The sequence below is a fragment of the Pteropus vampyrus genome, unplaced genomic scaffold (assembly GCF_000151845.1).
Source record: "Pteropus vampyrus isolate Shadow unplaced genomic scaffold, Pvam_2.0 Scaffold85, whole genome shotgun sequence".
Lineage (NCBI taxonomy): Eukaryota > Metazoa > Chordata > Mammalia > Chiroptera > Pteropodidae > Pteropus > Pteropus vampyrus.
In genome coordinates, this window is record NW_011888866.1 from 6,967,356 (window position 1) to 6,993,823 (window position 26,468).

General features: G+C 33.3%; 1 protein-coding gene across 5 annotated transcripts in view; it reads right to left on the reverse strand.

Annotated features, from left to right (window-relative positions):
• Positions 1 to 26,468, reverse strand: part of TCF12 (transcription factor 12) — a 293,031-nt gene that overhangs the window by 176,077 nt on the left and 90,486 nt on the right. For 3 of the 5 annotated variants that reach the window (XM_023532561.1, XM_011363431.2, XM_011363430.2), the window contains exon 4: positions 8,004 to 8,077. In XM_023532561.1, coding sequence (XP_023388329.1) covers positions 8,004 to 8,077 — 74 coding nt within the window. Of the gene's footprint in view, positions 1 to 408; positions 469 to 8,003; positions 8,078 to 23,485; positions 23,509 to 26,468 lie in introns of those variants that run through there. The other 2 variants (XM_023532559.1, XM_023532560.1) reach the window with 2 other exon arrangements.

Genomic DNA, 26,468 nt, shown 5'->3' on the forward strand with positions numbered 1-26,468 from the left:
CTATGTTAGACTAGAACATCTCAACAGGCATTGTCCCTGGAATCATGGCTACACTTGAAAAAACTAAAGGTTTGACTGGCTTAAAATGGAAAAATAGACAATCTGATAGGTATATGACTGCTTTCATTTTAAATATCTGTTGGCAAGAGATTTAAAGGCGCTTATATCATTTTAACTCAATTATTTTCTTATCTAAGAAAATTAGAATTATATTTTATAGGCAGCTGTTGTTTTGAATACGACCAAAAGTAAAAAACATTTTCCTCATGGGTTTATTTAAACCTAACCTAAGAATATACCCTTCTCTTACCCATAGTTTTCTTCGCATTCGGAATATTCAGAAGGAGCAGTTACATAACAAAACAGAGATTAATGGGAACATAAATGCAATATATAGAAAGCACTTACTTTAATTCTGTCCCTCCTGTCTTGCTTTGCTATTTAACTGCTTCATCTCGTGTTTTGCACCTGAGATCAAGAGGCATAAAATACTATTTCAAAATTTGTGTGTCCTTTCTAATTATTGCATTTGAACTCCTAGTAGTTACAAACCTACACCACTTCCCCTTCAAAAGTAAAAATGGCAAACAATAAACAATCTAGAGAAAGAAAATAACTACTCTAAAGAAGAGAAAGTAACACTAATCTTTATTAGCCATCAATACTGACAAATGGGGGACAATAAAGTAAAAACTATTTTATTTAATTTTTATTTATATAACTAGATTTCCTATTTATAAGCAAAATTATCAAAATCGGACAATCTGGTACTTATATAACATAACCACGGCTAACTTATCAAAGCCTAAATAAAACATATGGAGTTTAATTCAGAAGTCATCATTCTGTGGGGGGAGTAAGTCTATGATTTTATATCTTCCCCAGTCACCAAGTGTGCCAGTTTTTCTCCCCTTTGTTTAATCTCCCTTCTTTCTATTATTTTGTGATCTTGATTTTACCATCCTAGTCTAAGTCTTATTTCATCACAAGTGGGCCTGTGTAGTAATATCTTACCAGATCATCCTATTTCTTGTCACTCTTTTACTTTGGTTCCATCCTTCATACCACAATATATTGATCTTTATAAAACTCTTTGTGTCATTCCTTGTATAAAAGTCTATTTTTAATTGGCTTTCTACTTCTCAAAGGATAGACTATATTTCTTCTATAGAAAGGTTATCTGCCTTATCTCACTATTCAACTACAAAGCAAGCTGATTCCCTAGTTACTAAATTTTGTGATTTGGGAGCCTCTGTATTATGGTCCCACAATTCCACATTTCCAGAAAGTCGTCTTCCTTTCAACCTTACTCATACAAATACTTTCTGTACTATAATATTTTACCCAAACATTTCCTCTTCTATTAAGTCTTTTCTAACCACCCAAAGTAATCTCTCCCTTCCTATAATCCCACGGTTATCAATGAAATTAAGTTGGTAATTAATTATTTGTAGCCTTAAAAGAGTTAAAGTTTTATAATTAATTTAATTCTTTAGGTAAATATGAGTCGTATTTCTAACCATATTTCCTAATCTCTAAGACATACACTTATTCGCGTCTTACATTTCAGAAACTAAGTGCATTTACAAATGTCAGCTTCTTAAACTTGGGGACTACAGTAAATCACAAACTACTTAAAAGCAGGCAGGCAATGTTACCATCCTTATTTATAATGGTGGCTCTCATGTTACTGTTTTGATGGTAGAAGCAAACTACAGGTTCTCTTTACCCCTAGATATTCCCAAGGCCTCTACTGTAAAATATAAATGAAATACATATCATGTTCTCCCAAAACTCCAGCCAGTGTAACCCTCCCTGGGGTCAGAATGACCTCTGTGTATTTTTATAGATAGCATATGAGGGGAACTAAGGCTTGATTACCCGGTCTCCAATTCACTATCCATCAAACTATAGAGTGTCCCTTAGCCAATCTCTTCCACATGAATGAAAAGATACTGAATACCTGCTAAGAATGGAGAAAGGACTGAGCAAAATTAAAGATCCCTTTAGACATCTGGCAGAAATGGTCCAGCAGTTCCTAGAGAAGTAACATTAAACTTATCCAGATAACCTTTTGGACTCATTTTCATTTCCAGATAAGCTAAAGCTGTATGTTTACTCTAGTTGAACTTTTATTTTATTTTTATTTCCCTTACCCTAGGTACCCGATCTATAGTTTGTATATGACTCTCAGAAGGCTAGAGAAACTCCTGAATCCCTATATTCTCATATCTTCATTTGCTACCTGACCTGGTTTATCAGGCTGCCATTCATGCATATTCCTGACAAGTGGTCTGAGAAATGACCACTGCTAGTGCTTTTTAAATAAACTGAACCCTCATATCCCTTCATTGTGCAGCAGTCATAGTATGTATTAAAATTAAAAACCTCAAAACATATCTATTTATCCATTAATAAAAAGTCCCTGAAATTTTTTTGTGCTGAGTCACATACAACAGCTAAACCAAGTATTTTAAAGCCAACTCATTACCAAACAACTGGTTTTCCCCTTCTCCACTAATAAGCCTAAGTCCAGAACATTAGCAAGGTAGCTATTCTTAGTACCCAAACCTCCTTACGAAAAAAGGAAAAGAAAAAAAAGTTTGAAGCAAAGAGAAGTAACATGCCCACAGTCATACAGCTAGGAAGTAAGAGTGCCAAAAATAGAACTCAGACAGCTTGATTTCAATATTCAAACTCTTAAATTCTATGCTCTCCTGCCTTATAATACATTGTACTTACTAAGCAAAAATTTAAAAAATCATATCATGTCTCATGTCCCCTTTGGGGATATCAACTGCAGATCTTCTTCTCTTTTACCTTTCTCTTCTCTCTTCTCCCATTCCCTCATATATGGCAGAAAATTTAAGAGTTCTTCTTTGAGTTGGGTAAGGGGGTTAAAAATTACTAGCATAAAATTCAGAATATCTAAGTTCCAGGCCAGAGTCTGTCATTAACTAGGTAGACTATCTGGCCAAACCTCATGTATATTGTGTATCAAAAGCATACATCACAACTAAGCCTAATCTTACACTTTCTCATCTATGAAAAAAAAAATTGACGTAAATAATTAATATACCTTCTAGTTTTGAAAATTCTTATGATACTGCAAATGGGGAAGGAAGGAAGAGCAACATGGACATGACTGTTTCATTCTGCAAATCACATTATTAAGAGAAGGGAAAACTATGGTGGAAATTTAGTAATCAGAAAAAATAAGCACTCAAACTCTATTTGATTGAATGTTACTTCTTTTCCAAAAATAACTACCACAACAGATTATATACACCTGAAAAATGCTCATGATTAAAATGCTAAATCCTGGTCACTGATGGTGCCTATAAATATAATTTCTATTAGTGGTAACCTACCAGTGAACACATTTACCTTTTCAATTAAAAAATGAAAAACTCTGTATTAGGAAAGAGTGTCAATAATAAGATTTCTCCTCTCTCCTGTGAGCCCCATCATAACTAGAACAAGGTACAAACCCCAGTGGTCCTTTAGTACTGTGAATTTAACCCAGCTTGGGTAGCAGAGCTAAGAGGCAGGAAATCCAAGATAACTAGCCTCTAGGAATTTCCATGAACTAAAAGGATAAGACAACATTTCAGAAAAAGAATATGTACAGCAGGAAATATGTCCATTAAAATGCACAATGAAATATTAGATATTTGGAGATAATAATGGTATTATTAATAGTAACAGTACCTTTCATTTATTGTATTAATAAATGAAATACTTCATAGCTATTATTACATTTCATCTAAACTAAAACCCTATACGGTTTGTGTAAAATTATCATAATTTTAAGGAAGAGAAACCTGAGGAACAAAGAGGTTAAGTAATTTCTCCAAGGTCACACAGTACAACTCTCCAGAAGCTGTGATCTTAAATAATGGTATCATTAACCAGGACAATAATTTTTAAGCATAGAAGAAAGGTCTATAGCTATTAATAGCACCACCATCTACTTCAAGCTTCGCCATCTTAAATCAACTTTGTTTTTTGCTCCCTTGATCACCAAACACAACTAATCTAGTAAATTTAATGATTCTTCCCCAATTTGATTATATTCAGCAAACACATATAGATCAGTCATATGTTTAAAGCATAGTAGTAGAAGGACTAAAACTTTTATATCAAAGTTTGTCAGAAACTTCTGCTTTCCCAAGAAAGAAACAATTGAAAGGGAAAATCAATTTTATTTATATCTGAAAGAAGTAAAAGTATATTAAGCATCATTGAATTAGCAAATAATTCTTATTCGTTACACTTAGATCTAACATGAATTTTGATACACACAGAAATAAAGCCAATACTTATATAGCACTTTACATATATTATCTCATTTAATCCTCACAATAACCTTCTAAAGTATTCATTATTAACCCCATTTCACATGAGTAATCTGAGATACAGTGAGTTTAAGTAAATTGTCCAGAATCACAAAGGCAGTTAAGTGCCAGAGCTGGGATTCATACCCAAAGTCTGGCTCCAGTCTGTGCCCTTAAACCACACTGCCTTCTGCAAAGGAAAAAAATCTGAAACTGGAATAAATCATTAATACTATAGTAAATAAGCAACATCATGATATTCTCTGGCCTTTATGTCTGATACCATGTCAAACAGAGAAAACATTTGTTGGAAGGAAAGGATAAAAAAATACAGGTGGTATGGGACAAACTCTGTAACTATACTGCTTGTCCATGTCTAAGTCTGAGATTTTAATTGTTTCTTTCAATCTCTGGTGATTTAACTTTAATCAACACTTTCACATATTTCTGAAATTAGAAGTGCTGTTCACTGCATGATGATGCGTTTGTTTATTTGTGTGTTTTGGGGCAGCAGGTCAACAGTGCAGAAACCTGCACTCTAACAAAGAAAGTGAGGTCTGAGGTTCACATCACAAATACTGTATTACTTCTTTCTGAATATCTCAAATATGTTCTGTGTCATCTCCACATTTTCCAAGAATGCTAACCATTTCTTCTATAACCACTGTTAGGTATTGTGCTTATTTCGGTGTCTGCCTAACAAAAACTCTGCACTGAATGATGTGCTGTGGGTAATTCCGATAACCAGAAACTCAACCAACCACCTACACTGTGAGGCAACTTCTCTGGTGGATTTGGAAAAAACAGGGCAGACCCACCAGATAGGAGCTCAGCTGGAGTGATTTTTCTTACTTCTGAGAGAAAAGGTATAAGACTAACACAATGATGAGAACTTTGTGACCTCTTAACCCACAGGCTTTGGTGAAGAGCTCCCTTTATACATCGAGGTTACTAAAGCAAATGGTATCTTCATTAGAATTAAAGTCAGAAACTATTAGGCAAAAAGTAAACATAGAAAAAATTCCCCTTGAAAAGTTGTTAAATAAAAAGTTTGATCTGTATAATTTTGCATAGTCAATCTTAAACAGTAAAATAGCAATATATACTATTAATAGAGTTCATGTGTCAAATATGATTTTACAGTACTGCAAAAAATTGTTTTCTCCCTTATAGTTTTGAGTGGGGGCAGAGGAGGAGGAGCACAGCAACTCAGATAGTTGAATACATGTAAATTAAAAGCATATGTTTTACATCTCCACCAAACTACTCATCTTGCAGTTTTTAAATATCTTTTAATGGCCTACTAAATGTTTTCAAACTTTAAAAAATTAAAAGATTTTTCTATTATTAATGTAAAGTCAAGTTATTTTTTTAAATGATGTAATTTGCTGTGATAGAAATGTACTATTTATACAATATGGTAAAGTCTAAATAAACTTCACATAACTTCTATTAAAGTACCTGCAATTCTATTAAAGCCTATATTGACTTAATAATTTTACTACAATGTGTTGAACTGGTTTTTAGCCAATATCAATACTCAGGAGAATGAAGTACTTTGGTCAACTGAGATTCTTATTAACAAAATTATATCTATCTACACTTTCTGAAAAAAGGGTGAAGATGGTGAATAATGTTTAACAATAAAATCCCCTCAAAGGCTGATAATATTCCTATAAAGGAATGCTGAGGGTAGCTTCAAGGATCCATAAGTGTCTTCGCTGGTGAGAGGAATTCAGAAGAGAAACAGTGGTTTGAAATTTTAAGTAAAACATAACTTCTTAACTAGCTCACTAAACCATTTTAGACACAAAATCATTACTAGGATAGAAGGAGGATGGTAGAGTGGATTTCAATGAGGACAAAATTAAAGGGTAGCATTAGATCACCACTCTACCTGATATTTCATAAGACAAATAGAAATGAATACATATATTCATCCTGGAGACTAATCTCTAGATTAATCTTGTTTTTTTAAAATAGAAAACTAGTTTACTATAAAGTCAATTTAACTTTTCACTGCATACAACATACACTCAAAAAAATAAATTAAGAGTGAAAAATGGCACTTCACATTTGACACATAGATGAAATAGCAAAAAAGAAAAATAAGATTTGCTTTGAAGTTCATCTATAGATTTCAGGATCATGAAACGTGTAAATGTCTAGATACATTATTATGTTCTCTTCTCCTAAAATCCTATTTAGTACTCAAGTAGAAAAAAACTGAAAGCTTGGAAGGGCAGTAAACATAAGATAAGGTACAAAGACACCATTTAATACATTTTAAGAAATGACTTGTTATTTTACACTAACTCAAGCCTCTGAAAGAAAATAATCCAGTAGTAATGAATAGTATTATGTTCTCCACTACATAAAATCCCTACTTCAAAATCTAAATAGGAAACCTACTTTTCCTATTCACAATATTACTCAAAGAATCAAAAACTTTTAAGGGTGGAAGGAGATATAGACATTAACCAGTTGAACTATCCCCAAAATAAAATAAGGTGTCCAAGATTAAATGGCAAGTACACAGTAAAGTCAATAATAAATCCAAGTCTTGTGATATTCAGGATAGTGCTTTTTACACTACAACCTAGCTTTCTCAGCACTGACTCCTGAAAAGAAACACTAAAACTTTAACAGTCACTCTATATCCTTTTGGATTCCAATGAATATCCTAGTTCTTACCATGGTATTTAAAACAAATTAAACATAATTTACTGCCAAATATGATAGCAAAACCACAGACTTTAATAAGAACTTTAACTAAGCTTTTTTCAATACAAAACAGTGTAACCCATATGAAGACTATGAACTCTAATCACATACTTACTCCATTTTCCTTCTACTTACACCAATTTGCTTCTAGGGTTAAGTACCTACAAATTTTATGTTTTTCTACCTTCTCTTAGTTAATTCTGAGAGAAATCAATAGTTCGTTAATCGTTCAAAGTACGATCTTTTGGAAAAGGTATCTTAACCTCACCAATTAATTTACAGGGGCATCTGGGAACACAATGTTTAATTTTATTGCCAATTCTTTGGTCTAATTTTCAAACTCTCAGTCTAATTTTTATAAGTTTTGGGGGATTTTTTTGTTTGTTTATTGTTAGAAAAGGCTCTAACCTTTTGACCTTTCAGTGTGTAGTACATTAGCTGGTCCTATTTTTCCTTAACTGCCAACCAAGAAATGTCATCTGATATGTCTGTTTTGACATGCTTCCAGGAGACAGGGCTATAGAACCCCTGATATAAACAGCGGATGACCACCAGAGCAAGAATAAAAGAGAAGACTGGAAACTTGTACTCTGAAAGCCATTGCACCATCTCTCAAAACAAATAAGTAGACATAGAAAAACTAGCTGTGCATGGAGAATACATAGTGAGGCTCTTCCAATTTTAGCAAAGTGTACTGTAGGTAATTCAGGTGTAGAAATAACACCAAGAATATTTCCTTCATTGTACGAGATAAACTATCAATATACGACAGTTAATGAAAGAACTCAATCTTACCATGAAGGTACTGGGTATTCTACTATATTCCAATGAAAATAAGTTAATCTTCATTTCTCTTAAGAAACAGAGTGCATATATAAAAGAACTTACTTATATGCCAAATCATCTTTACAATTTTAATCAAGGGCTGATGAGCAAACTTACTCTAGATGAGTCGTAGGAGGGACTTGGTTGACCACTTGTTCCCCAAGATGTTGTACTTCCTCGTTCATCCATACCTATGGAGAGAAGAAAGTCAAAGATATAAATCCAAAAGGATACCTTTTTTTTTTTTGGTATGGTATATAGCAGAGAGTACAACTCAGTAAGTGGCATATGCATTTATGTGGAACTGGCTATACCCTTGTCTCAGAAACATGTAGAAAACAAGTTACTTCAGAACATCTTCATCACTGCTTCATACAATGCCCTATATACATTGCAGAATTTCAGGAACAAAATATAACTTTGAAGACTTTAGAATAGGACATTATCTAGATCTCTCCATCTTCATCCCCATCCACTGCTACTTCTAAGACAACTCCCACAGCTTTCTTGTTTTGTACTGCCTACATAAAAATATGAAGAATTCAGCTCTTATGGATAAGCCTTAGAAAATGAAGCAAGTCAAATAACTGTTTAAGTTAATAAAACTGGTTTCTACCAATTATTTAGATATTCCTAACTAAAACCATCAAACTAAATCAAACCATATCAAATATCAAAACTAACCTAAATGACGTGATAATTCATCCTAATAAAATCTCTTCTAAAATCTGAATACAAATGAGTGGATCCACTCTTATGAAAATTGCAAAGGAAAAGTTAAAGTGAGAAAGGATCAGTAATGATTAACAACAAAAGAATTCACTGTGCTCCTTAATGTACCTTCTGAAGCTTTGGCTCCATTATTTTCACCTTCTAATCAGTCTCCAGAAAAAGTTGAGAGTTGAAGATCTCTCAATCCAGCCATTTTTCCCTTTTCTGTTTTGAGAACCAGTCTTTTTCATCCTTGACTCCTAACGGAGTATACTTTCCTAATATTTTCTGAGCTTTTTTCTATGATAAAATACAAATAGTTGACTTTTTTCATTCTTGCTTGAGAAAACTTGAGATATCACAAAGACAACATTCTACTAAGGTTAGAACCTCTCTTCAAAAATTTTCTTCTAAGCCCTCTGTAATTTAGATGAGAATGTGATGTGTTGTAAGATAAATGTCCCAAATTCTCCAATAACTAGCCACCATTTCCCAGGCTCTTTCATAGGGAATTGCCAATTGAAGGGATAAGTAATAAAAAGCAAGGAAAAGGAAGTCTGTTTCCAAAGTAGAATCTACTAATTACTAATCCAGTTAGTAGAATCCTAATTTATTCTTTTAATTAATCTGTACTTCCTACATCAAGTGATCAATATATATTTTTAAAAGTTTTAAAAAACAATGTAGAGGGACAATGGGTACCTACTGTAGACCACACTCTAGGCACAATTTCAAGTGAACCCAAAGCTTTACAAACACAGATATCAAATGTAAAAATACACAATTTTTTGTTCGTTCTTAGAGAATTCTTATTAAAATTCTGCAGAATCTTAAGAAAGATTCTGCAGGTTTGGAGCATATGTTATAAAAACAAACTTTGTTACCATCTCTCCAACATCACCAGTTACCTGTGGGCTATTTTCCAAGCATTTTCTTTGCAATCAACACTGTAGAACAGCAGATAGGATTCCTATGAAACCCAATCCAAGACAAAGGCTACTATTAACCTACGAAATCTGGTAATATAAAACTACTTATGAAACTGCAAATAATTTCATGAAAAGTTTTTTTTTTAAATTGGCGACTAATAGCAGGGTCTCAAGTATCTGTCCACCCATGTTCATAGCAGCATTATTTGCAATACCCAGAAGGTGAAAGCAACTCAAGTGTCTATCAAAGAATGAATAAATAGACAAGACGTGGTATATACACACAATGGAATATCATTCAGCCCATGGTAAAAAATGGAGGAACCTGACATTATGTTAAATAAATGAGCCAATCACAAAAGGACAAATACTGTTATGATTCCACTTATATGAGGTGCCTACAGTAGTCAATTTCAGAGATAAAAAGTAGGATGGTGGGGATAAAGGACTTGGGGGAAATCATACTTTCATTTATAATGTATAATAGAAATTTATTTTGATGATCCTATCCTAATGAAAATAATCAGACCACAATTTATTTGTTTTAGGACTGAGTTGTCTTAAATGATTAATAAATGAGGCTTATGTGTTACTTTAAATACATTTGTAAAAGGGAATATAGAAAAGATGGGTGCCTGCTATAGAACATCTCAGACAAAATTTAAGAGATACATGAAATTCTGTGAAAACACATACTCAATTTTTATCAAGTGACACTAATTACTTCCACAGCATAAAGAGCAAAGGTTAATTAAATGAAATGATAATTAAGCCACCAGCTAAAGAGTATTACATACCAATAATGTGGACATGGAAGGGGACTCAAAGGATGCTATAAAATAACAAGGATCTGTGTAAGTTTTAAACTCAGAGTTGTATAGTTTTATTGTTAACATATCCAGACTCTGAATAGAAGGTCGTGGCTGGCACTGACAAAGGCAAGAGTCATCTTTAAGCATCAATGACTCCTTTCTGCTAAAGACAATGACTGTACAAACATAGAAATACGACAGGAATAATAAACTTTCCAAAGCTTCAGCCATAAGATCAAGGTAAACATAACAAAACAAAACAACAAAAAAAGAAATTACACACAAAATAAAGCTAATACATAAGTTATACAAATTGGTCAAAATCTGTAAAACTATTTAACAACAAGAAAATAGACCACATTTGCAATACAGTGATTGGGGGACAAACAATTTTATGATGATATATCTAAACCATTACTGCCATGTATTTTCTTTCCTTCCCATTTCCAGTCTATGCATGCCAATTCAATAATTTTAGAAAAGCTAGCTCCTCAACATTAAAATAGTAAATATAAGAGGAAGTTTACCAATAATTAAGTAGTAGAAACAATGCGAGTCTTGCTTAACTTTCCAATAAATTATTCTATTTCTACTCAACAAGATAAGAATTAATGAATAATTTAACTAATAGAAAGTAAAATGACCCTTTTCTGTTTTAATCTTTTATATACATAACCTCTTAAGAACCTGCTTTTCTGAATGGAACGAATTAAATAAAATCTAATATATATTTTAATTTCATGTGTCCTATTTTAAGGTATACTATTTTTATTTAATATTTTTCAGTAAAGAACAAAGATTAAATTTTAGACTTTATATATAAAAACAATGGTTTGTAAATTCAATGAAATAATCTGCTTCCTCTATTTCTAAGAAATTTAATAGAAAAAGTAACAGAAAGCAAATCATAGATTACTACACATACGGGTAGTTCCCTTAGGAAGCTGGGACCTTAAAGAAGGAATAAAGATGGAAACTAATTTGCTGAGGCGTCAGCAAGACTCTTGGAGGAGCAAGTAAACTTCTTGACAAAGTTCAACACTTGGCATTACTTTCTTTTCTATAAAGTACTCAGATATTAGTTTACCTGCTTCCTGTCCACTGCCACCATCTTTTGTTTTTGACCAAAAGTGTTCTCTTTCTTGAGTCAATCATAAAATTATCTCACAGTTTCTGGCCTATCCTATCCCTTCTTTCATTCTCCAAGCACAGAGTCCTTCCTATAGACTTATCTAGGTTTTTAAGAACTAGCTAACTGGAAACAGATTTTGGGGAGAGGGTGGCATACATACACCCTAACACCTGTTCTTGCCTCATGTGAGCCCCAACAGTACAAAGTTTGTGTACATAAAGCATTACTCAAGGTTTGGTGAGGCTCAGAAAAAACCTGCCTGTAGGTTACAGGGATAAATAAGGAGCAAAGTTGCAGACGACTTCTCCCACTTGCCACTACCAGACCTAGAACCACTCTGCCACCTAGACTAAGATCAGGGTAAAGTGAGAAACAGATCTGGAACTGGGAAAATATTTCAGGAAGCAGTGGGGAGTCTGGTGAGCTGAGAAGGGATGAAAGAAAGAAGGGGACAATACAAAAAATGGAGAGGAGAAGAGTAATTAAGATATCCCTGTAGCAAAGTTGGCAAGAAAAACAAGTCAATACAGCCACTCTGTTCAATATCATGCCAGAGTCTAACCCTACAAAAGAGGGCCATGTATAAAGTTGGGAGTTAGAGCACAGGGGATTGTATATCCACCTCCACCTTTACCCTCTCACCCCCACACGCATACAGCCTTTGGTAGCACTATAAAAATATCCTATCCCAACATTGTTGTAAATAAGAGAAAGATAATATACTTTGCAGGACCTGCCATCCACTATAGAGTGACTCAATAAATGACTTGATGAAAGAAATCTTATTGGAGATAGCTATATCATATAACCAAAGCTATGAATGTGTCTCTTCAATCATTTCTTTACTCAATTTTATTTATAGAACAATGATATTCCTTTAGGTAAGATTTAAAAACTTCAATCAATTGTAAAATAACATATACCTAAAAAACCCACCACCACCATTTTTACTGTATTTTTCAGATTTTAGATACTCATGAAATAAATCTATCAATGTGTTTTAGAAGTTCACTGTGAAATAGGGTCAATTAGAATATAATAGCAAATCTTGTTGTTTTGCTAAATATTAATGATAAACATAATAAAGCTATGAAAATACTAAAACTTTAAGGGAATTTAAGAGAAGTTAAGACATGCCGTCTCATATGAAGTATGTAACATTGGTTATGGAGATTTTTCCTTATTCATTAAAAACTGAGATTCTGTACAAGTATGTAAGAAAGTAAGACCAGTAAAAAGATGAGAAGAATTTGCTTTCTCAGATGATCTTTTGAAATTCAATCACGATTTGTTTGGTATTGTTGAGAACAAATATTTATAAGTAGTGATATTTTAGTGCCAAAGTACACTGAAATAAGGTAGTAAATACATGGCTAATTTCAAGAAAATAACTAATTTTGAAAATAACTTGCAAACACAGTGATTTTACTGTTATTGTTATCAGCTGATCAAAAGGAATGACAGGTCTACTTCTTCAAGAAAAATAGAAATTACCTGGCGGTCATAGATTGAGACTAAGTTCTCAGAGGGCAAGCAGGCATTTTGTACCACCCTGAGAACTGTCTATTGACCTAGTATCTTGAGGTTTTGCTCTGGCTGTCTAAAGAGACATTTTAACCCTGAAAAATCTCCCTTAAACTAGCTGTCAAGTCTAGAAACAAGGACAGCCCTCCCATGGCACCTGAGAAGCAACTGCAATACCTCCTTCCAATCTAAATACCAAAGTCCTGGACCTTAGTCTCTCAAAGGTACAATCCCATTAGATTTACTTTATAAGCATTTTCAAAACTTGACCTATGACTCACTATTTTTAACATGATCATTTTAGTCCAAGCCACCATGATCTCTGACATGTATTACTGCAACAGCTTCCTAAGGGTCTCCCTTCTTCTTGCTCCTCCTACAGTCTGTATTCTCTACATGGGAATTAGAATAACTTTTTTAAAATAACTAAAATCATGACAATCCTGTGCTTCCTAGCACGTTTGGAATTAAACTCTTTGGTCTACAACGTTTTATAGGTTCTGCCTCCTACCTCTCTCACTTCATCTATTATTTTTTCTCTTGAATCAATCTATCTCAACAACATGCTTTTGCTCACACACACTAAGCATGCTTCATCTTCAGAGGCTTTCCACTTGCTTTTTCCTTCATAAAATGCTCCCCCGCCACCAGATATCTGAGGTCTCTTCCCTTAATCGCTTTCAGGTCTCTGTTCAAATGTCATCCTATGGAAAGATGATTACTGTCTGTCTGTCTCTAATACATTGAAAGCTGCATTAAAAAAAGAATGTAGCCCGTTTTGTTTACTGCTATATATTTGGTGCCTAAAACAGTGCCTGACACACAGAGGGTATTAATAAATATTTGTAGACAAAATGAATGCATAAAGTGGAAATAATCAATTTAATAAAAGTGGTGCTGAAAGTGGCTCCCTATTTGATAGCTTATCATTCTTTATACAATAATCAAAACTAACATTCTAAATAACTGAATAATATTTTGAAAATTCCAGTGAGAAGCAGTTAGATTGTGAATGACTATGAACTAAACAAGTAACTACCTCCAAAGAACAAAAATTATTTAAAAGTTTTAGAGAAACCTAAATCCTCATTAGGCTTGGTGGCTACATCACACAGAGACCTTAAGTATCACGATGTTGAAATTACCTCTTCACGTGTCCCGCACACACACAAAAAATCACTTTATATTCACTATAGTACAGCCTAAAGTACACTGCTATAAAAGGAATTGTAAATAAAAAATGTTCCAAGTTTCATATACTCATCATGATGTTGGGATATTTACAAATGTGGTTAGGCATGTAATGATTCTCTTGAATTTAGTAACTCTTCATATTCCCTTAACCATTCACTCATTGTATTAATTTTCGCCTTGGCAAAATTTTGAGTAATTATCCTATTTGTTTCCTTCATATATACTGTGTGTGCTCTGGTTGAGATCCTGTGTACTCTTTATTCTTCTATTATATACTCGTTGCAATCCAGTTAACATTGCCAACATTACATTGACAGTTAACATTGCCAACACACTTATCTTGCCATAAACACAAGTTGGATCACATCCATTCACTACTCAAATATGATCCTCTGATGCTTTAGGAATAACATGCACACTCTTGTGCATGATATTCTGCAAGATGGCCTCAATCTACCTTTTCAGCTTCAGTACTTACCAAAAACTCAATGCTCCAGCCTCAAGACATTAATCACTCTCTAAACATGACAATACTTGTCATACATTTATATTTATTCTTATTGTTTCTTAGCCCTAGAATATCCACCTTCTTCTTTTCCCCTATTTAATTTCTAATTCTGAATCACCCTAAGATAAAATGCCCCCTCTTATGAGAAGTATTTTCCATCAACTAAATTAATTACATTTCTTCAGAAATTAATTTTATCTTAATTTTATCTTAAACGTTATGGTTGTTTCCATGTATATCCTATCAATAAAACTTTATAATAGGGAACATATCTTGTTCATTTGAATGATCTTCTGGTACCTAACAGAAATACAGTCTTCTGCATTAAAAGGTTAATTAACTGGTTAAAACATAAAAGTAAGGTAATTCACATGATACTCTGTCATAAAAATAATTACAGATGAATTAAAAAGTTATTTGTACTTATCCAATAATTATTGAACAATTATGTATTATCCAATAATTATTTTTAAAGAGAGTATTATTTTTCAAAAAAAAATTGTAAATATTTTGGAAGAAATCTCAAAACTGACTCAGTGAGCTTGGCCTCCAATATGATACACACTAAGCTCCTCTAGGTAGCTACTATAAGTTCTGGGGGAGGTGGGAGAATATAAATATAAAACAACTATTTAAAGCTCTAGAGAGTAAACAAAATCAGGCTGATTTAGGCTAGAAATATAAACTTGGAAGGAGAGACCAGAATGAGTGATTTTTTCTTTTTAACAGCTTTTGGGTATCAGCACGAGTCTCATTCTTAAAATTTTATCCTGCAGGCAAGCAGGAGCCATAGCACGCAGGAACTAAAATTCTAAAGACCCACTGTCTTTCCAGCTTGAAGAAAAAGAGGACAGAGCCAGGACAGCCATCATAATCACCAGAAAGGAAGGCTCCAATCCCCAAAAGGAGACAGACAGAAAAGCGAATTCCCAACTTTTTGGTATATCTCTACCCAAGTTCTGGCTGAGACCTAGAATGCACGCTCACAGGGCAGGCCCAAGGCAGTTTGCAGCTAAGGCCCAAAGAATCAAAACTGAGATATGAGCAGCTGCCAATCTTAGGCAAGAGAGAGTTTTCACTTTGAGTGTAATCCAATTAATGGCTCACTAGAACAAAGAAATTAAAACTCTTTGGAGGACTATGAAAGAAACAAAATCTCCACAAATAATATTCATGATATCCATAATAAAATCCAAAATTCCTTGATAATGAAATGTGACCCAATCTCAAGAGAAAAGATGATCAGGAGAGGCCAACATCAACATGACCCAGATATTGAGATTTCAGACAAGGACATTAAAGCAGATAGTATAAGTATGATCAATGAAGTAAAGGACATATGCTTGTAATGCATGAAAAGACTAGAAATCTCATAGAGGAATTAAAAATAAAAAATAGCAAAAAGAAGTTTTAGAAATTAAAGTATTTGAAATCTAAAAAAACATCTTGAATAAGGATTAAAGAGAAAAATGGAGATGACAGAGGAAAAGAGTGCTGATGACTGATCAAAGAAATAATTCATTTTGATAAAAAAGAGAAAAAAAGATAAAAAGAAAATGAGCAGGACCCTAGAGACGTAAAGGAAGATATTAAAGTCCAATGTAGACATAACGAGAGACGAGAGAAGAGAACAAAGTAGAAAAAAAATTGAATAAATAATGACCAAAAAATATACAAATGTGGTGACTCACATAAATTTACCAATTAAAAACACTGCATGAACCCAAACAGAATAAATATAAAGAAAACCATACCTAGGTACATCATAATCAAACTTCTGACAACCAGAAATACCTAGAAAACCTTGAAAGTGAACAGTAAAAGAGAAACATTACATACAGAGGAACAACAGTTCACATTATTGCAAACTTGTCTTCAGAAACTATGGATGTCAGCAGACATGGAACACATCTTTAAAATATGGGCGAGGGGTATATCAGAATAAAATATCCTTCAAGAATGAAGGTGAAATATATTTTCAAATAAAAGAAAATTAAGAATTTGTTGCCAGCAAAATTGCAGTATAATAAATACTAAAAGAAACTCTTCAAGCTAAAGGAAATGTCATCAGAGAGAAACTTGGATCTTTAGGAAGCAAAGTGTAAGAAACAGTATATATAAAAGATTATTTTTTAGGAAGATCAGGTTCTGTAGGCGTAAAAAATAAAAAAAATAAGGGATCGTAAACTGACAAGGTCCTTGCAATCTGTGAGGTTAACCAAGGGTTGCCTCGCCTAAAAAAGATTATTTTTTCCTTTTAACTTCTTTAAAACTTATTTATATTAAAAATATTATAACATTCCTCATAGGAGTTATAATGTATTTAGATGTAATGCATATGACAAAGCATAAAGGAAGGCACAAGTGGGGTTAAATAGATCTATAAGGTCACAAAGTTTCTGCATTTTATGTGAAGTGGTACAATATTAACTCTAAATAGACTGTGAGAAGTTAATTGTGCATATTAACATCTTTAATATTTATTTTTTTAAAGAGGCTTAAAAAAAAAAAAAACAGAAACATCGCTCAAAAGCCGACTAATAAATTAAAATGGAGTCCTAAGAAACAGCCAAATCCAAAAGAACAGAAGTACAGTCAAACAAAATACAGATAGGGAAAAAAAAAGAAACCAAAAAAACAGAAAATAAATTAGCAGCAGACCTAAATCCACCCATATAACATTCCATTTTTGTCTAGGGAGGAAACCAGAGAAGCAATAAATAGATACTATTCCTTTCAATAACCTCATTGCTCTGTGAGCTCATAAAGTACACACTCCTGCTCTTCTTGAACAAGACAATTTTATTTGAGTTTGCTGGTAGAAAAAGTAAAATGGAAACATTACAATTATACTTGTACATTAAACAAAAAATATATTGTACCATACCACTGTGAAAACTGCATACAAAGGTTTTTAGTTTGTTTGTTTTTCTAGTATCCATTAGGATCATAAGTCAGTACCAATAAAGCAGCTTCTGCATAACTATCAAGTACATTTTAGTGGATTTTTGCTGATTACCTACCACAATTTGCTATTTAAAAACAGCTGTGTGAGCAATTACTATTCTTAACTTAATTCCACGAACAATTCTATTCATTTCCTGTAATGAGGCCCATGTACTCTCTGCATTCAAGTCTTAGACCATTAATTCCTGTAATGGCAGCACTCTGCCTCTCCCAGAGGAACTCTGTGAAAATGTTTCCTTCATATTTTCCCTATATTTAAAAATCTCTTCCTCATATACTCTTCAAAGTACTATTCATTTCTCTACAAAACAAGAATTTACATTGTCCCCCCTTTATAATTTATTCACTCACTTAATCAACCTCTCACTAGTATCTAGACCATTCCCAGACCACACCAGCAAAAACAGAATGTCAGGCACATAAAAGGCTCTCAGTAAACATTTGTTTACAGGATAAAACTGAACTTTCAGGTCATCAAAGGTTATCCTAATCACAAATATAAAGGTCCCCACTTGGTTTTCATTTCAATGCTCTAACAGAAAGAACTAAAACTCTCTTGTTCACACTCATGTATATTTATTATAGTAATGCAGCAAAAATTACTGCCATGTACAGATTTTTTAATTTTAAACTCTCATAATTAGTCCCTAGCTTGTAAAAAAATAAATTTAAGTCATTTAAAAGCATCTATAACTTATAAAGATGAATAATTACGTCAACAGCTACCCAGCAACCAACTTTTGGAGCTGTTAAATCTAGTTGGAAAAGATGAATTTTGCCCATACAAATAAAGCATATCACTCTTGAAATCTCTAAATCAGAATATTTTTAGTTTAAAAAGAGGGCTAATTATCAAAATTATTTACCAAGAATTAAGAATATATATTAAAAATGACCTCTATTTATAACAGAATAGAATCTTGACAAAAATAAGATCTGCGCCCTAAATCTTACATATTGCCTATGGACATGTAAAAATGGTACACTTTGGAAAACTGGCAGTTTCTTAAAAGACTAACACACATACTCAACGACATAATACTATCCCTAGCTATTTACCCAAGATAAAGTGATAAAAATATACACCTACAGTGTGTATATTCACCTTTTACACGAATATTAAGAACAGTATTTATAACAGCTAAAACAAGAAACAACTAGGGTGACAATCAATAAAAAAGATAGATAAAAGAACTGCGGTTTACTCATTCAATGCAATACTGCTCAGCAAAACAAAAAACAGACTACAGGTACATGCAACAACATGCATAAATCTCAAAAACATGCTCAGCGAAAGATATCAGATATAAAATATTGATCCCATTTATATATTGATCTAAAACAAAATAAATCATAGTGATAAAAAATAAACACTGGTAGTTTCTTGGGTAGAGAGTTGCCTAGGAAGCAGTATGAGGGATCTTTATGGGATGAGGAAAATGTTTTAAAACAAGCAAATGTTCAGTGACCATTTATTTACCTGGGGTTGAGCAAATGAAAATAATAATTATAAATTGTGGACAAAAGATTTAAAAACAACTGTTTGAAGGCAAGGGAGAGTAAACAAAAGTAGGCAAAAACTGGAGAGGATCTACAGTGAAAAAACAAAACCAGACACTGGCTAACATCCCGATCTATGTGGTTTGTCCAATGAGGACACTCCTCAGTCAGGAATGCATATGGTGGCTGGACAAGCAGAGGGCCACTGTCTTCTTTGCTTAAAGGGCCAGAAAATAGAATTTGAACATGCCAGTGTGGCTGGAAAGTAAAGAGGGTAAACACAAGAAAGGAGAAAGTCACATTTGGGGAAAGTCCAAAAGTTTACATTTAAACTCCCTCCAAATACTCTACTGAATTCTATACGTAAATGTGGGAGAGAATACAAGGAACCCACTGAAATCAACAGCTAGAAGGCTAAAATAACAGCATAGATTTCATTGCTGGGTACCACAGATGAAACTAAATACAGGGGCCTGGTAAAAAATTTGGGCTTTTCACAGACCTGCCTTAACAAAGCATAAAACCAGGCCTCAAAATAATCAACCGATACTGTAACCACTTACCAGCACAAAAACAAAACTTTGAAGAAGAAAAACCAAGCCTCTACAACATATCTTACACATTTTCCAATATCAAAAAAAAATCAATAATGTGTGAAGAAATAAAAATGTGACCTATGGTCTAGGAAAAAAAAATCCAGACAAACATACCTCGAGAAGATACAGATGTTGAAATAAGCAAAAAAGGAGTTTAAAGCAGCTATTATAAATATTCAAAGACGTTTAAAAAGATGATCAAAATGAATGAACAGATGGAGACTCAGCAGAAGAAAGTATTTTAAAATGGAAATTCTAGAATTTAAAATTACAGTATCTCAAATAAAAAATTTACTCAATAAGCTTAAAAATTAACGGGAGTCAGAAGAAGAAATAAGTGAAACTAAACATAAATCAATAAAAAGTCATTCAATATGAACTAGAAAAAGCATTGGGAAAAAAGAATAGAGCCTTAGCTATCTATCAGACAATATTAAATGTTCTAAAATACTCTATATGTACCAGAAGTAGATGAGAGGGAAAAGAAGGCAGAATATATATCTGGGAGAAAATATGTGAAATTTTCCCTTCAGTGAAAAACATCCAACTTGCACTGCCAATCCAATGAGCTCAGCAACCTCACCAATAAACACAACCATCAAAATGCTGAAATGCAAGCACAAACAAAAGAAATTACATAAAAGAAAATTATATAAATAAAAGCTGACTTCTCATCAGAAACAATGGAGACCAGAAACAATGGAATGATATCTTTAAAGTTCTAAGAGAAAAAACAAGGTCATCTCAGAATAATTGCCTCTAGATCTGAATTACAAGAAATACTAAATTTTTCATGTCAAAGAAAAATGACACTAGATGAAATTTGGATCCACAAAAAGGAGGGTACAGACATGGCAAATATGTGAGAAGGATAAATGACTATTTTTCTTCTATTTTCTTTAAAGTACATGAATATTTAAAGCAGAAACTATAAACTGTTTTGAAAGCTTTTTAATATTTTTATGACAAAGAATAAGAAAGGGTAAAAGGAATAATACTTTTAAAATTCTTAATTTTATGCTGATATGGTAAAATATCATCTCCATGTGGACCATGACAAGAGTACATTGTAATCCCAGAGCAACCCTTAAAAATAATTAAGAAATGCAGCTAAAAAGTCATTAGGGAAATTAAAATTGAGTACAAAAAGATATCTGATTAATAAAAAAGAGGTTAGAAGAGGAAGAACTGAGGCACCAAAAAAGTAATGGCATGAAAGAAAATAACAATATGATGGAACTAAATATAACACAAATACTAAGTGTTGGAGAAAACGTACAGCAACTAGAAGTCTCATACATTGATGCTGAGTGTATAAAACAGTTTTTCAGAAATCATTCTGAAAAACTCCTTGGCAATTTTTTAGAAAGTTAAACATATTTCTATATTATGACCTAGAAATTCAACTCTTTGTATTCACCCAGGAACAATGAATGAAAACATATCTATTCACAAAATTATACAAGACTATTCATATGAGCTTTATTCATAATAGTCAAAAACTTAAAACAGCCCTACTGCCTGCAGACACCTAAATGAATAGATGATGGTTTATTCATACAAAGGGATAATTCAGCAATAAGAATAATAAACTGCTACACACAACTTGGATGAGTCGATTGAGCAAAAGAACCCAGACACTAAAGACGACATACTATACAATTCCATTTATAGTACAGTAAGCCATTCCCCACCCTATCTGCAGGGGATGCCTGAAACCATGGATAGTACTGAACTCTATCTATAAATACTACATTTTTTCCTATACATACATACTTATGATAAAGTTTAATTTATAAATTAGGCACAGTAAGCAATTAACAATATCAATAATAAAATAGAACAATTCTAACAATATACTGTAATAAAAAGTTATGTAAATGGCTTTGGGGCCATTATTAAGCAAAGTAAGAGGTACTTAGACACAAGCACAGCAATAAAGCAACAGCTGATCTGACCAAGATGGCTACTAAGTGACTAAATGGGCAGGTGATGTATACAGTGTGGATATACTGGACAAAGGGATGATTCACAACTTAAGCAAGATGTTGTGAAATTTCATCAGGCTACTCAGAACACAGTGCAATTTAAAACTTGGGAACTGTTTATTTCTAAAATTTTCCCTTTAATATTTTCTGACTGTGGTTGACCATGGGTAGCTAAAAACGTGGAACAAAAAACTTCAGATAAGGGGAGACTACTGTATATGAAGTTTCAGAATTAAAAGTAATCTAAGGTGATAAAATCAAAATAATAGTTGTTTAGGTGGGTGGGGGTTTCTGGAAGGGAGCATGAGCGAACTTTATGGGGTACTGCAGCAGACCACTAGGGAGCGTTCTTATGTACAACACCTAAGCGTTAAAGGGAGTACAAATGGGTAAAGTGAGAAGTTGAACTCTGATACAGCAACAAATGCCTTAGCTCAGCATACAGGGGAGTTCTCCAGCTGGGACGGCCCTTAGGAATTGTCCAAAACTGCAGCAAGTGGACCAAGATCTTTATACCTCTCCCCCTACTCTACCATTGCATGGACAAGTCATTGGATACAGAATGCCTCCAGAAAGTGGGTGTAACCATGCTCAAGATGGCTCTCTTCAGCAGAGTGCAATTCTTAAAGAGGGACTTTGATGAAAGTCACACTCCAACATTCCTAGAATCTTGAAAAATAAGTGTTTGATCCTGGAAGTACTCCATTATCTCCACACTATATGGCATGAGAGCAAAGTTTTATTTCTTGACTAGAGTATTGGTTATATGAATGTGTATACATTTACCAAGCTCAGTGAATTATATACACTTAAGATGCATTCGTTTTACTCTATATAAATTTCACTCCCCCAAAAAGGTCCCCCCAAACACTTCTATGTGCTTTAAAATAAATGTTATACCCTTATTTTGGACCCCCCGCCTTCCCCCAAAAACCCACCAACTTACATACTAACAAAGTACAACTTGGAATGAAGAGAGACAGAAGATTAAATTTTAGAAACAAGAACAGTACCATAGTCAAGTTATAGCTCTGAAAATAGTAGTGGGTACCTACAGCAATTGGCCACCACTATTAAGAGATCATAAGAGAAAGAGCTGCTGACTTTTAGAGGTATTCATGTGAAGTTCAAATAAAGGTCTACACTCATGTGGCAAGGATGAAAGTGATCTGATATAAAGCAGTAGCCTGCTGTTGGCTGAAGCAACAGAAGGCAAACATCTATGAGTTTTTTCATTAAAAAAAAAAAAACAAAAAAAAACAAAAAAAAAACAGTGCAAAACCCAACCCTTATCTTTCAAATATTATCTATTCAGACAATATCTCTTTTCCCCAATTTTGAGACTGTCAACATGAAATAAAATGATTGACCTATTACCAACACAAACATCACAGTGCTATCATACATTTAAAATAATTATGCTCTGAAGAACTATAGAAAGAGCCTACAGAAAGATGATTCAGATGATTCTTTCAGAGGTGTCTGAAGAATTAATACATACATAAAGATTACTTATATTGTAAAAGCAAAATACTATTTTAAGTATTAAGTGAATTTTATCATATTATGAGCTAATTTGGCTCTGTGCACGTATAACTCTAAATTTGTGGGTTCCCAGAAAACAAAGGGTACACATATAAGCTAAATAAATAGCAGCAATTTATGTTCATTAATAATGTTAAGTTGGTACCAACCCAAATGATAAATTGAAACTACCTAAATGATAAAGGGTGCATACCTTTTGCAAAATAGGAAAGAGGAGTTGGTCTTTTACCACGGTTACAACTTCAGTGGAAGAATATGGGTGATGGCTTAAGGTTGGCAAACTCATCCAATTACACCCAGGAGATGAACTAAATTTAAAAGGTAAGAAGGTAAATGCAATGTTATCTTTGAAAATTTAATGCAAGTCAAAGGTAGAAAAATTCATTTTGTAAATATGTGACTTACACTCAATATTCAAGAGGAAAGTTTTTTTCAGCTGAGGCTAAAATTTTGTTTATAAATTTTTCAGAAATACCTGTTTTCTCTCACAATCCAAATAGAGTGAAAGGGGGGAAACGACCAATCAATCTGTCATCATTTACTTTCAGTACAATTTTTTATGTTAAGCATCTCCATTAAACTACTCAAATTATTTTCAAATAGTTTTAAGTATATGAAATCATTATCTTGTTCAGTCTTTCTGAAAATAAGATGTTAATCAATATACAAATAGAAGAGATCCTAACCTAAAGAAACTATTAATATACCTACTTCTTTGCTAACCTGAAATACAAGTGAAGGACTAGAAACTCATAATTTTGTTACTGATGCTAAAATAACCTGTTTACACTATCATTTAAAATGTTTTCTAAGTATTATTCAGAATACCTTTTAAGTATTTAAACCCCTATGAAAAAAAACAAGGTCAATAGTAAAATGCTGGCCATATACTTTTAATATTTCCTAAAGTATAAACCCATTATGCACTCTGAACTTTGCTCTGTGGCCTTTGGCTAAGTTAGCCATGATCCTCCCCTTAAAACTCTTAAAATTGTCAAACCAAAGATTCTGTAAAAATGAATTGCATAGTTTAAATAGGTTTCTGCCTATGAGCAAGGAACCAGATTTGGCTTAACCTCTCCAGTTAGGTAATTAACAACATAGGGAGGAAGATGGGTAAAATATGAGGAGTTTATTATTTGCTCAGAGATGCTTTAAGAGAGAACAGGAAGAGCAAATCACTATACTTTGATTTCATAGTAATCAAAAGCAGATCTGTGTCTTCTATCAACTCAGCAAGTGAATATACACTCAATTCTAAGTGATATATCCCCTTGTCAGTCCCAAAGTGGAAAGGCGTGAACTGTACTGATTTACCCAATTCTATATCTATATACAATACTAAATGTCTTAGTTGTTTAGTATTCTTCCCGCCTCTTCTCAATATCGAAAATCCTGGTCTAATCTTTCCCCCCAGACTTTCTTCAAAACAGCATTCCTATCTTTGATCAGGCTGGCTTCCAAATCTCCTGCTGTCCCAATAACTTCCCCTACTCCCAATTTCTCCCTTAGTATGTCTCAGTTAGAGAAAGGTATTTATTGATAGCATGAAGAAAACTTGACATATTCTAAACATTTAATATATTTATTCCAGATGTTTCAGAATGCCAGAAAAACTGATCCAGCTGATTTCCCTCCATAATCGAATTAGTCTCTGACTTTGTCTTTTCGGCTCAAAATAGCAGGCAGAATAGATACAGTAAACTCTGCAACTACCAAAGCCATATCAGAAAACTACACTTTACAGTCAGCTGAACCTAAGTACAATCCCTGGCTCTTCCATTTACTAGGTATGTCTGTTTCTTCCTCTATAAAGTAGGGGTTGATAATAGAGTGAAAATTAAATGAGATATTTATAAGGCACTTAGTACAGTATCTGTCACATAGTAAATACTCCATAATGTGAAACTATAGAGAAGATCTTTTTGTTCTTTATTGTAAGAGAACTCATTTGGCAAACTTGCCACTGAGTACAATTGTGGGAGGCAGGTTATCTGCTGCTTAATGAAGTGACTGGAACTAGAGTTCCCATTTGTGGTATTGTCTCTTCAAATACCAGTTACTCTCTGAATGAAATACTGATAGACTGCTGCAGCAGTCCTCGTCTGTGTTTAAAACTCAACACGAATAGCTGATTATTTATAGTAAATGATGTCATCTCTCAAAGACTGACAATAGAGCAGAACACTGACACTATTGGAGCCCACCTTAAAGGTACTCAGGCTGCAAAGACATTCAAATTTATACCAAATCAACTTCAGTTTTTTCCCTGCCTTTATGAGAATAAAAAACTATAAAATCAAAAAAGAAATAGTATCTTCATGTTATGGGGGTGGAGAGAGGAGTCTGAGGTAGTAGATCAAACATAGTTCAAGTTGTATGACTTGAATGTCTCACTTTTTTCTTTGCCTCAGTTTCCTAATTTGTTAAAGTCAGATAATACTGGCTATGCCTCCTTAAATGAGACACTATATAAAGTACCTGGATAGCATCTTGCATGTGCTACTTTCTACAATTATCTATCCTCACAACAGTTTCCCTGCAATGTTTCTGTGGGTTGTTTTAAGGGATTAGGGCAACACATGAGAGAAAATGTTATCATTATGTCACTGTTTTCTACAATTACCTAATTATATGTTAACACAATTTAACAATTTGTATTCAGTAACCATTTACTAAAGATCTACTGAGTCAGGAACCATACTTTGTTATTCATTCCCCCCCACCAAGTTTCTCTTGGTTTTTATATCTTCTGTGTGGCAGGCCACCAAGCACTATAAATGACCAAGCAAGTTACAGTCAATAAAACAGATGAAGTTTTCCTCCTTGTTTACACCTGTATTCTCCCTACATACCCCTTTACATTTTATATTCACTGACCTCACAGTATATGTTTGTGTGGAAAATGTAACAAATTTATGAACTTTTGAAAAGTCACCCTAAAAACAGTCCTATAAGAAACTAACCTGAAAATCACATGACTGGAAATCAAGATGGAAGATGCATTTAATTTTTGTCAGGAAATGTGTACAAGCAAGACTAATAAAAAATTAGAAAATCCAGTAAAGAAGAAAAATCAGTAAGGTGAATCAGTCACAAATCTGGAACTCTGAGCTTGATGATTCATTCAACACAAACAGAATGTATGTCCTAGAAGAGTTTCTCCAATGAACAAA